Raw genomic sequence first — 13,074 nt, 5'->3', positions numbered from 1 at the left:
ATTTTATAATTATAACATTTTTTGACAATACATATGCATGGGTAATTTTTTACAACATTATCCCTTGCACTTCTTTCTGTTCCGAATTTTCCCCTCCTTCCCTCCACCCCCTCCCCTAGATGGCAGGCATTCTCATACATGTTAAATATGTTATAGTATATCCTAGATACCATATATGTGTGCAGAACCGAATTTTTTGTTGTTGTTGCACAGGAAGAATTGGATTCAGAAGGTAAAATAGTAATGAAATTTAACTGAAGGAAATAGTCATGAAAATCAAGAGTCAATGAAAAATATGAAGAATTCAGCCTAGTCGTACCAGATTTTAAACTATATAACAAAGCAGTTTCTGTAGTAAAGGCTTCATTTCTCAAATATATGTGGAACTAAGATAAATTCGTAAAAATAAAAGCTATTCTCTAATTGATGAATGGTTAAAGAATATGGACAAAAAAAATTACCCACATCGCTTGATTAGAGAAATGCAAATTAAAACAATTCTGAAGTTTACCTCACTGTTAGTGGGGATGTAGAAAAAATTCGTTCACTGCTATAGTTCTAAATAGATCAACCATTCTGAAGAATAATTTAGAATTATGCCCAAAGTGTTATAAATCTGTTTACCACTTGATACCTAAATTGGGGCATTAGCTCAAAGATATAACAGAAAAAAGGAAAAAGGATTTATATGTATTGCCACAGTATTCCTGAAGATCTGTTATAGTGAAAAGGTCATAGAATAGTATTTTTGCTGAGGAGAGGTTAAGATGGGTAAAAATAGCCTCTGCAAGAAAATCATCTTTCAACTGAAAGGATTTTCGAACTCTTGTTTGCCCATGTAAACAGTAGGGAACATTAGAATGCAAGAGAAGAAAGTGAATTGTACCCCTACACTACAGTTCTCTATAGGGAACTGAAGCGCAGACTCTTTAGTTCATCAACTTCCCCCAACCCCCAACTCCCCGCCTACTCTCCCATTACTTTGCTATCTGCCAAGGCATGGTAATTGAAAGGAACCGGAGCCAATGGTAAGTCTCGATCTATCCTCATTCCCCCAATGGGCCGAGAAGCATGGAGGGGGAGGTCCAGGCTGTCTGGATCATTTTCTGCAAGCCAGAGTAACAATCTGCTCTAAGGTTCCGGGGACATTGGAAGATAACTCTCGGTTGCCTCGGCTCCTACTGCTGTTGCTGCAGGCCAAGGAGCTGGCCAGTTCTAGCCTGCTAACTACAGGGAGCTTTCAGCTATATAGAGAGGCCTGAGGTACCAGTCTGCAGCTGCTTGGTTTACCAGCCCAGCCCTTCTATGGAAGAAATGGAAGAAGAGTTAAAATGTCCGGTCTGCGGTTCTTTCTACCGAGAGCCTATCATTCTGCCTTGCTCTCACAATTTGTGTCAAGCGTGCGCTCGCAACATCCTGGTTCAGACCCCGGAGTCTGAGTCTTCTCAGAGCCGACGGGCCTCTGGTTCTGGGGTCTCTGATTATGACTATCTGGACATGGATAAGATGAGTTTGTATAGCGAAGCGGACAGCGGCTATGGCTCCTATGCAGGTTTCGCCAGTGCCCCCACCACTCCATGTCAGAAGTCTCCCAATGGAGTCCGAGTGTTTCCTCCGGCCATGCCACCGCCTGCGGCCCACTTGTCAGCATCCCTGGCCCCAGTGCCGCGCAACTCTTGCATCACTTGTCCACAATGCCATCGTAGCCTGATTCTAGATGACCGGGGATTGCGCGGCTTTCCTAAAAACCGCGTTCTGGAAGGAGTCATCGATCGTTATCAACAGAGCAAAGCTGCGGCCCTGAAGTGCCAGCTCTGTGAGAAGGCGCCCAAAGAGGCTACGGTAATGTGCGAACAATGCGATGTTTTTTACTGCGACGCATGTCGGCTCAGGTGCCACCCTCCTAGGGGACCTCTGGCTAAACACCGGCTAGTGCCCCCAGCCCAAGGCCGGGTTAGTAGGAGGCTGAGTCCCCGCAAAATTTCCACTTGCACGGATCATGAGCTGGAAAACCACAGTATGTATTGCGTCCAGTGCAAGATGCCTGTGTGTTACCAGTGTTTAGAAGAGGGCAAGCATTCTAGTCATGAAGTCAAGGCTTTGGGAGCTATGTGGAAGCTGCACAAGGTGAGTCTTACTAAATCTGTTCTCCCTTTTCTCCCCCCACCATCGGAAACCTCTTCCGCTTCTCTCCTTCCTCAATTACACTCCTTCCATCTGTACCGTCATAAAATCGTTTTACACTCGGCTGTTCCCTTCTTTCAGACTGTATACATTTCATCCAAATTTTATTGGTCAGGGGGATTGTGCGAGGAGCTGTTTTTGTTTGTTTGTTTGTTTCCCTTGCTTTGTCTGATGCATTGCAGAAGATATGTGCTTTTTAAAATTCAGTAGGAGATTGAATACTTCTGAAGAGGAACTGGGAAAACTAAGTGGATGGTCTGAGGGAGAATAGTGTTCAAGGTCATTTCACTACCTTGCCAAATTGGCCTACAAATTAGAGTTGCGGTCAGCTTTCTAAGGGAATGAGTTTAGTTGCAGGGAGCATCTGTGCACTTAATCAATGGAGGACCTGCAAAGATTAGTTACATGTTCTAATTTACTGGATGCGGGAGACTTTATGTTCACACAGATTCATTGGGAAGTTCGAATGAAAATAGATTAGCAGGCCAACGAAAATGTGACCATGAATGGGGTTGGTTTAGAAAAATCAGCAGAGATTAGACCTTCCTGGATCTCTGAATATTTTTGGGGGGAATGGAAGGGTGAGGGGTAGGGGACAGATAGTTATTGCAAATATTTCTAGCATAAATGAAATATTGATGAACTAGAATCAGCTTCTCATTCCAGGATGTTATCTCATCTCAGTGTAACAACCAGAGTCATTGTATAAGTGGCAAATTCCTGTTGCCTTAGGAACAGGTGCTGAGTAGGTTTATAGCACTTCCTGCCTGCGGGGAGGGAATTAAAGGCATACCCTATGAAGCCTGGGAGCTGCTGAGCACTGATCACTTTTATAAATGCATCAGCACTGGGCTCCTCTTAATATTTTAGCAAAGGCCATAGGAAACTTCTTTTAAAAGTTACCTTTCAACTGGTTTAGTCTTTCCAGTGGTTAAAAGTTTCATATGTTGATGGTATATCCCCCATCTGACTTTTTGGAGGGGACAGAATTATTAGTATCCCAAGAAGATAAGTATAAAATTTGTGCTTTAATTAAAAAAAAAAATTACACTATGGGAGATGTTAAGGGAAAAGAAAAAAATAGGATTAATTTTAGTGAACTTTGGGATATACTTCCAATTGCCTTGTATAATGGCTAAATCAGTTCACATGCCCAACAAGAGTTAATTGATGTGTCTATCATTTTCCTTTTTTGTCAAATATCAATCTGATAGTTATAAGCCTGATTTTATTTCTCTTCCTATAATTATTAGAGATTTGGAGCATTTTTATATAGATGTTAATCAGATTTCTTTTTGAAAATTATTCATGTATTTTCAAAATTTATATCTTGAAGAATGCCCTTAATTTTTATATATTTGAATAACTTTCAGCAATACACATTATAAAGAAAATTTTTATATTGTTTTCACACAACTATTTCTATTCAGATTTTGCCTGCATTGACTTTTATTCATGCAAAAATGTTCTATTTTATGTAATGAAAATTATTCATTTTACTGAAACCTCCTGTCATCAGGAACCCATTCCCAATTATCCTTGTGAAAAGTGTCTCCTCCTTAACTCCTCTAATTTATTTATGGCATGATTACACAGATATTATATACATATATCTTATGCCATGAACCAATTTGAAGCTTATTGTGGCTAAAAAAAAAAAAACCCAAAACATTAGATTTGGAAGTTTGTCAGGCTACTTAGAAAAATTTCTAGCAATTGTTTTTTATACCTTTAGTGCTGGTGCTTAGTTCTAAATAGATACACTGATGTGTTAAGGAAAGGTCTATTTGTGTCCATGTCTTTTAGTGATGTTTAAAAATAAAACAAAAAAAAAAAAGAAAAAAAGAAAAAACTTGGTGTGGTATGTTGTCAAAAGCATTTTTTTTATATCTTGATAGACTTAAAAATACATTGTAGCATATTATGTTTAAGGTTTTTTTTTTTATTGTACTGATCATAGATTGGGGCATACATTTTACCTTGTCATGGTGTATAATTTGCTATGGTTATGGTATATCTTTGCCATATGGCCATGGCAAAAAAAAATCCATTTTATTTAATGGATTCTGCATACTTAATATTTCCATCAATATTCATTAGGGATATTGATTAATAGTTTTCTATAGTTCAGATCTCAAGATCTTCTAGCACTGAGGGCATTTGATAGAATACCTTCTTTTCATAATTTAGCAATAGTGAAATTAATTGGTCTTTTGAATATTTGATAAAATCCACATATAAATCCATTTGATTCTTTGTGTTTCAGATCTATTGCTTGTTCTATTTTTTTTTTCTGAGATGGCTTTATTTAAATTTTGCATTTCTTGTTTTGCTAAAATGGATTTACATTTATGTAAATACTGATCATTTTTATTGGCATATAATTGGGAAATATTTTCTAGCAATTTATTTTTTCATTGGTGGTGGATTTTCCATTTTAATTTTTTGATATTAGCACTCTCAGTTTTAGTATTAAGACTCTTTAATGGAGTTTCTATTTTATTAGTTTTATTAAAGTTGAATTTTATTTTGACATTATTAAAAATTCCTCCCACCTGCCAGTTGAAAATAAAAGAAAAAGAAAACCTGCATTTGAAATATGTATATATATATATATATATATATATATGTATATATGTATATACACGTATATAGATGTATATGCCTCTTTAAATATTTTCTCTCTGTATATGTATTTTCAATATATTTATACACATTTATATAGAGACATTTGTGTGTTGGTGGGGGCAATCTTTTATTCTATGTTCTCTATCTTTCAGTTATGAAGAACTGGGTAGTATGTTTCAACATTTTTCTCCTGAAGTGGTGATTGAAGTGCTGATAAGAATTCCTAAATTTTTCAAAGTTGTTCTTGTTGGCATAGTATAAATTATCCTCCTGGTTCTGTTCACTTCATTTTATATCAATTCATATAAGTATTCCCAAGTCTCTCTGAAATTACCCCTTTCATCATTTTTTACAATATATTAATATTCTACCGAACAATTTTGTACATCCATATTAGAGGGTTTTTTTTCCTTGAGACAAATCATTCTTTTAATCTGCCTTTCCTCTTATTCTCTCATTTCCTTTCTTCCCTTTCTTTCCTGTTTCTATGTTGAGTGAAATTTATCTCTGTATCCAATTGTGTGTATATGCGCTTATTTTTCCTTTCTTTGACCTTTTTATATGATAGTTTAAGTGTTGCACTCCCACCTATTCTTTATTTTTATAGACCTCTAATTGTTTGCTCTAATTATGAGACAAGTTTTCCCTAACCTACCTCTTCCCTATTTACCTAGTGTATTCTTCTTCCTGTCCCTTTCCATTCTTCTTTTAAGAATAACAAAACATATCCAACAAATCATTCCAAGACTATTTGTCCAATTAGATGACTTCTGTGATCTGATGATGATAAGGTTCAAAGAATGATTTCTTCATATTATAATGTAAGGAATTTATCTGTGATTGTACATTTGTGCTTAGCATTGTATAATACTCCAGTCCTGTGTGTATGAACTTCAGAGTTTTTATGTTGCTCTTGTCTCTTCATCAGAAATATTTGGAAGTCTTCTATTTCATAAAATGTTTATTTTTACCTAGTTAGGATTATACCCAGTTTTGCTGGATAAGTTATTCTTAGCCTCTACTTAAAATTTTTGCCTTCTGGAATATTGAATTCCAAGCTTTGTTGTTCATTTATTTATTTTTATAGTGGTGGCTACTAAGTTATGTGTGATCCTCACTGTAGCTTCTTAGTTTTCATTTTGAGGTTTATTTCAGGGGGTGATTTGTGGATTCTTGGTATTTCTCCTTACTCTAACAGTTTGAAGAAATATATACAGTTAGTTTTCTTAAAATATGATTTCTAAGCCTTTGGCATGGTGATAGTTTTCAGCTAGTCCAGTGGTTCTTAAATTATCTCTTAATCTGTTTTCCATGGCAACTGTTTTTGCCATAAAATAACTTAAATTTTCTTTTCTTTTCTTCAACCTTTTGATTTAAAAAAAAATATATTTATGGGTAGCTCCTGGAGTTTTCAGCTTCTATCTTTTTCATTCTATAATCAAGGAGCTATTTACTTAAACATGATTTTGTACCTCATATACCAAGATGTTAATTTTCTTTCCAATTCTTTCTCCTATAAATCTTGTTGCTTTTCACTTTGTTCCCTTCACTATTCTCATTCCATATATGAAAATATTTTAATTGTTTTTTAACACTTGGCTTATCTTTTCTAAGGAATTCTGTTTGAATTTGTACCAATATTTTGTTTTTCCTTGACAGTTTACTTGTAGGTATTTTGGAGACATCTCTTTTTTTAAGGTTTGTGTCTTAAATTAGTTGCCATAACAGCTTTTCATGGTGGTGTGTGTGTGTGTGTGTGTGTGTGTCTGTGTGTGTGTGTGTCTGTGTGTCTGTGTGTCTGTGTCTGTGTCTGTGTGTCTGTGTCGGTGCAGGCACATGTAGGCAGGCATTCATACTCATTCTTTTAACCTACTATCTTGATGACTGGGATCTGTTGCACTGCTAGAGGGAGATGTGGCCTGGTTCTTTTGTTACTTTCCTGGTGCATTAGGTCTTTGCATTATATTAGGATTTCAACTAACTCAGGCAGAGGATTTGTAAGCTCTCAGTGCTCACATAATGATTTGATCTATGCCAAAATCTTATTGCTGTTGCCTGCCTTTTCTGTGCAAATTCCTGACCTGATTTTGTTTCTTTGCAATAATAAATAATAAACTGCTGCTGGACTCAGCCATTTTTAGTCAACTGGGAAACTGATGTTTTAAAGTGACAGAACTGCAGATTTCCATTTTATCTGGTAGTTTTGCTCTGGCTTACAACTTTACCAAATTTAGTCTGGGCTAGAAACTCCCATATCTTGTTCTGTTCTGGGGTCCAATCATACAGTGGCTTTTTGCTTTTGAACTTAATTCTCTCTTGATATGCAGTTCTAGGTCTGGATTTGTGATCTGAAGAAGGAAGTGAATGACAAAGCTGTTAGATGGCACCAATTCCTTTCAAGGTGTACTGAAATGAATTTGGGACTTCTTAATTATTCATCTTCCTGGCTGCTATTCTACATTGTTGTTCATTACCAGATAACAGAATGGATACTATTCTCCAGTATCCATAGACCCCTCTATTTGCCTTTGCCTGTGTTGGTGGAAAATGACTCACTGTTACTTTTTCTTGGACTTTCCCAATAGTTACTAGTTGGCATCTGTCCCTGAATGCTGAAAGAATTTCTGGTGACATCTGATAACACTGCAGAGACATATCATCATTACTAACACCACCACCATTATAATCATCACCAGCACCACCAGAACCACCAACACCATTATATCATCATCAGCAGCAGTAGCAGCTTCTTCTTCTTCTTTTTCTTGTTTTTCTTTTTGTTCTTCTTCTTCTTGTTCTTCCTTCTTCTTTTCTTCCTTCTCTTTTTCTCCTTTTTCTTCTCCTTCTTCTTTCTCTTCTTTTCCCTTCCTCTTCTTCTCCTGAATAAGTTGGAATTTTTTTATTGAATTACATTTTGTTTTTTCACTTAACATTATTTTATTTGTTTTTTCCCCAAATACATGTAAAGGTAGTTTTCAACATTCATTTGAAGCAATTGTAATACAAAATATACGTGTAAATTCTGAAATCAAAAATTTCATATATAATATTTTGAACACTGGTTCCAGGTTCCTGTACTTTATTGAATTTTTTCTCAGAATTATGTATAATGATATTGACTCTTTTCCAACAAGAAATCTTTCAAATTTCAACATTTTTGGAGATTCCTTGAAATAACTGACAATAGAGGTTATTTTCTTCTATAAACCTGATTATACATATCAAATGGGATTTAAGAGAGACTTATGCTTATCATAGTTGTTTGCCACAGTAATAAAGGAGATATAACAAAGAGTTCAAATTGAAGAAAGATTACTATATAGTTGGTAAGGAAATCCATATATTCTTACTTTTGCTAAGTATTATGAGCCTCAAATATTACAAATGCTTCTAGAAAATATTTGACACAAATCAAAAGCACATAAAGTTCTTGAGGAAAAAGACCATTTTTAACTTTTTCTTTACATACCCAACATTTAATTCCTGGCATATAGTGAACACTTAATAAATGTTTGTTGATTGATTGGTTAACGGAAAAGAGTTTCTCCTCAAAATCCATAGCGGGGAAAAAAACAAGTGGATAAAAAATGTCAATTGCCCAGATTATGAAATGGACAATCTATGGAAGCATATGTGTGTGTATGTATATGTATGGATACTGGGATATATGTATAATTATTTTTAAGCTTGTGTATACACATATGTGCTGTTATATATGTATAGGAAGGAAGATACAAATTAACAGTGAGTGGGCTTAGAATTATTATTTTAATAACCATAAACATCTCCCAAGAAAAAAAAAAAGCTTACCTTTTTTGATGCCAATGTTCTTGAATGCTTTTGGATCACTGGGTACTATAGTCTCAAAAAATTAAAAATGCACATCAAAAAGAATGAAATATAGATGCATGTCAGGATTTGAGTAGGCTACAACATAAGAAATGACAAAGAAATGAAGTCTAGTAAGAAAGGAAATGTATTAATAATAAAAAAGAATTTGGGCTGATCACACAATAAAAACAAATAACACCAAGTAGACTGTCTAGGTTCTCCATTAGTAATCCTATAATGTCATGAGAAAGTAAGGAAGCCCTCTAACATGCTGTGTAATTCCCCTCAAGGAAAGATGTGAAAGTATGTGAACATAAATCACACAGGAGGTGTTCAACCTGATGACAATAGAGATTTTTTTTTATTTGATTTTGTTGGATGATAATTTTTTGAGATCCTTAAAATTTTTTCTATGTAAATCTAAAATTTTATTAGTAAAATAAGTATTGTATCAAACAACAATAAATTATTAAGCAGAAAGAACATATGATATGTGTAATATTCTTCTCTAAAATGTAATGTTATCTTGTTGAGGTTTCCTTGGGATCTCTGGAGGCAGCTTTAGTTTCAGTTCAGTAACCACCCCAAATGCAGCCAGGTATTAAAGTCCAAATCCTTTATTGTCTCTTTCTAAGTCTTATCTCTTTTCCTGCCGCCTGGTTAGCTTTCTTAGAGGCCTTTCTTAGAGGCCTTCTGTAGTCTTGCTTCCGAGAGCTTGAGCCTGCTTTCTCTGGCTTCTGAATCTCCCCGACTGAATCCTGGTTGAGGCTCCTTGCTTATATATGCTCTCTTAAAGGTGTGAATCTTGTGGAACTATAGTAAGTACTAAGTACATGTATTGAACTAGAGAACTGTTAAATACTATGCTAAATAATCATTGTCTCTATCAATTTCACTGACCTTGTTTCAAGTTCTGGCCCATAACAGATATGTGTGTCAATGCAACGATATTTGGATGTGTACATGAATGTAATGGAATATATTCTAATGTAAGAAATGATATATGTGATGCAAAAAGAATAATAGAAAGATTATGAACTGATGTATAATGAAGTAAGCAGAGCCAAGAAAGAAATACACATGTTGATGACAACATAAGTGGAAAAGAACTACACACCAAAAAATCTAAATTGAATGTAACAAATTATAAAGATAAAGCATCACTTGAAAGAAAATTCAATTCATTAATGGAGATGATTGATCAATAAGTGTTGTACTTTATACATATTTTGGACTTTTTCAATTATCAATCAAATGTCCTGATTTTTTACCTCTTTTAAAATATTGCTACATGGTATAACTGAGAGAGATAAGGAAAAGAATACTAGTGATAGCTATAATGTTGTAAAAACCAAAATATAAAAATACATTTTATTTAAAATGTAATTACATAATGAAATAAATAAAAACACATTTAAAAATTTTCAAGGGATCTTTTTGTCATTATTATCCCAGAGCTTGTAGGCCTTGTCACATTAATGCTATTCTCCTTCCAATCATTTCTTATCCAATTCTTTTCTTCTCATTTCATTTATGTGATCATTTTCAATCTATTTTTTTTTTCATTTGTTCCAAGAATTTTCCTAGAAATTCTAGCAAACCTGTGATTTTCTTTCAACATTTCCTGTAGACAATTTGGAATTATCTTTTTCCTTGGCTCCATAATATTTCTTTATGATCAAAGTTTCCTTAGGGCTACTTTGGGCTTATCTACTACCATAAAATTTGTTGCAATCTAAATTAATAGAAGTAGTTCCCATCCTGGAAGTTCCCAGGACAGAGTAAATGAAAAATATCTCTTTTATTACTTCTTTTTTTTCATTTCTTTATATATATATATATATATATGTATGTATATATGTATGTATGTATGTATGTATATATGTATATATATATATATAAAACATGTTGGGTAGATTTTTGTTCTTTTTGTTCTGCTGCTTGTTTACACACTTGTATATTACATTTCCTTATCCAAAAAAAGACCATTTTATTTTGAGTATTTTTACTTACCCTCCTCCTTTTGTCTCCTTCTCCCTTTTAATTAATTTATTGAGGAGGGCATTCTTATTTAACTATGTCAAAAAGGATGGGATATGGGGATCTGAGGTTTTTACAATCTGTTACTCCACATCTTGTTGAAGCCAAATTCCTTTATGTAATCTCTTGCAGTGGCATCTTAACTACTATTTTTCTAAATACTTTGGAATTTTCTTTTCAAAACTTTGGAACACATGCAAAAATGTTTGTGGCAGTCTTTTTTGTAGTGGCAAGAAACTGAAAACTGAGTGGATATCCATCAGTTGGAAAATGGCTGAATAAGTTATCATATATGAATGTTATGGAATATTATTGTTCTATAAGAAATGATCAGCAGCATGATTTCAGAAGGACCTGGAGATATTTCCATGAACTGATGCTAAATGTCATGAATAGAACCAGGAGATCATTGTACATGTCAATAGTTGATGATCAATTCTGATGGACAAAGCTTTTTTCAACAATGAGATGATTCAGGCCTGTTCCAATAGTCTTGTGATGAAGAGAGCCATTTATACCCAAAGAGAAAACTGTAGGAACTGAGTATGGCTCACAACATAGTATTTTCATTCTTTTTGCTGTTGCTTGCTTTCATTTTGTTTTCTTGTTTACTTTTTTCCCTTTTTGATCTGATTTTTCTTGTGCAGCATGATAATTATGGAAATAGTATAGAAGAATTGCACATTTAAAATATATTGGATTGCTTGTTGTCTAGTGTAGCGTTCCTTAAGACTACTCTATCTGCTTACCCATGGGCAGCACAGCTAGGCCAACTTACCAGTCTTTGGGCTTCAGACCAGATCACACAGAGACAGACCGAACAGGAGGTGTAATCATTCTGTCTTTATTCAGTCATCCTCTTAGTGGGGGTACAGGAAGCAGAAGTGAAAAGCCCAGGAGGGCAAAAGCTCAAGAGCAAAAAAGTAAGTTCTGCTTACGGCTATCTATTTATGCTGCCTCTCTTCTGGGATTGCTGGAGTCCAGCCCACTCAGAGCTGCTTAGGTGGAGCCCTCAGAAAGGAGGCTTCTGGAGTTAGTGCTTCGTCCTAGAAGGAAATCTGTCGCCCTTTGCCATCTCAAGAAACCTATAGCAGTTCCTTTAACTCCTGCCAAGCACAACCTCCTACCTCAGAGGCCAAGCCCCTTTTTATCTCTTGGGCCTGCCCTACCAGCTGACATGGTGTACAGGTTTCATGACACATCTCAAAGAGAGAGCAGTGCTTCATTGCCCCTAATAGTCTAGGAGAAAGGAGAGAAGAAAGGAGGGAAATTTTTGAAACACAAGGTTTTGCAAGGAGGAATGTTGAAAATTATTAACATGTATATGTTTTGAAAATAAAAATAAAAATTTCTGCAGAGAAAAAAAAAAGAAAAAAGTTTGGAACAAATATCTCATATTTGTTTCCTCCTTACATATCACAAATTCTTCCCAAGATTCCATTTATTTACCAGTATGCCTTTAAAGTTATTTTATTAAAAATATAAAAAAATGACAAAACAAGAACATTATCTCCTATGATTATGATTCATTATGTGAATTTATATAGTTGAATTTAATGTGAAAAAATGAGATGACTTTGGAAAGTAGATCAAGCTAGGTTTTTACATATGTAAGATGACTGAATGAAAATGTATGAATTAAGAATTATACATATACTTTGCATAAGTTCTATATTTAGCACCAGAGAATCAAATAGAAAAACCAATGTTTTTTTCTTAAGGAGATCACATTTTAATACAGGAGTACATATACAGAAAATTTCAGCTGTGCTTGGGAAAGTCCAATCATCTATAGGGTACAGTATAAAGTAGAGGTTAATAAAGCATTTTCTTTAATGTCACTTCTACAATAAAACTTTTGCTTTTAATGCTGAGTCATTTAACAGTGCCATGGACTTTAGTGATAAACTTTCTTTTTCAGGTCTTCATATATCTATGGCTACTAATGAGGAAAACATTAGCAGAGGCATTTGCTAGGTTTTATTCTCCATAAAAGTATTATTCCTAGGTGATATCTGGAGAGATTGAGGTAGAAGCAGGTCTGGTATTCTTATTGATGTTATTTGATATTGAGCCCATCAGTGGCAATAAGCCAGTAATTATTGTTTTTGATAGTGGGAATAATGGGTCCTTCTATACAACAGTCCCAAGACTCTATCCAACTCTACAGGTTGGTTCAGAAGCAGTCTAAAGGATGCTGCTATTTGCAGGCTTCAAGGTCCTGAACTGTCTTTCCTGAGTTCAGAGTAGGAGATGATGGCAATATTAATCATCTGGGTATAAATGGCTCTCTTCATTACAAGACTATTGGAACAGGCCTGAATCATCTCATTGTTGAAAAAGCTTTGTCCATCAGAATTGATCATCATCTAATCTTGCTATTGCCATGTA

At 34.7% G+C, this 13,074-nt stretch overlaps 1 protein-coding gene across 7 annotated transcripts in view; it reads left to right on the top strand.

The window, feature by feature from the left end:
* Positions 1–1,051: 1,051 nt before the first annotated feature.
* The window catches only part of TRIM9 (tripartite motif containing 9), a 213,264-nt gene continuing 201,241 nt past the window's right edge, over positions 1,052–13,074 (top strand). For 2 of the 7 annotated variants that reach the window (XM_074290804.1, XM_074290801.1), the window contains exon 1: positions 1,062–2,127. In XM_074290804.1, the coding sequence (XP_074146905.1) occupies positions 1,306–2,127 (822 nt within the window). In that variant the 5' untranslated portion in view covers positions 1,062–1,305. Of the gene's footprint in view, positions 2,128–13,074 lie in introns of all 7 variants that reach the window. The other 5 variants (XM_074290805.1, XM_074290802.1, XM_074290800.1 and 2 more) reach the window with 5 other exon arrangements.

This window comes from Sminthopsis crassicaudata, chromosome 2 (genome assembly GCF_048593235.1).
Source record: "Sminthopsis crassicaudata isolate SCR6 chromosome 2, ASM4859323v1, whole genome shotgun sequence".
Lineage (NCBI taxonomy): Eukaryota > Metazoa > Chordata > Mammalia > Dasyuromorphia > Dasyuridae > Sminthopsis > Sminthopsis crassicaudata.
The sequence above is the reverse complement of the archived record's forward strand: the minus strand, read 5'-3'. Positions and strand labels throughout refer to the sequence as shown.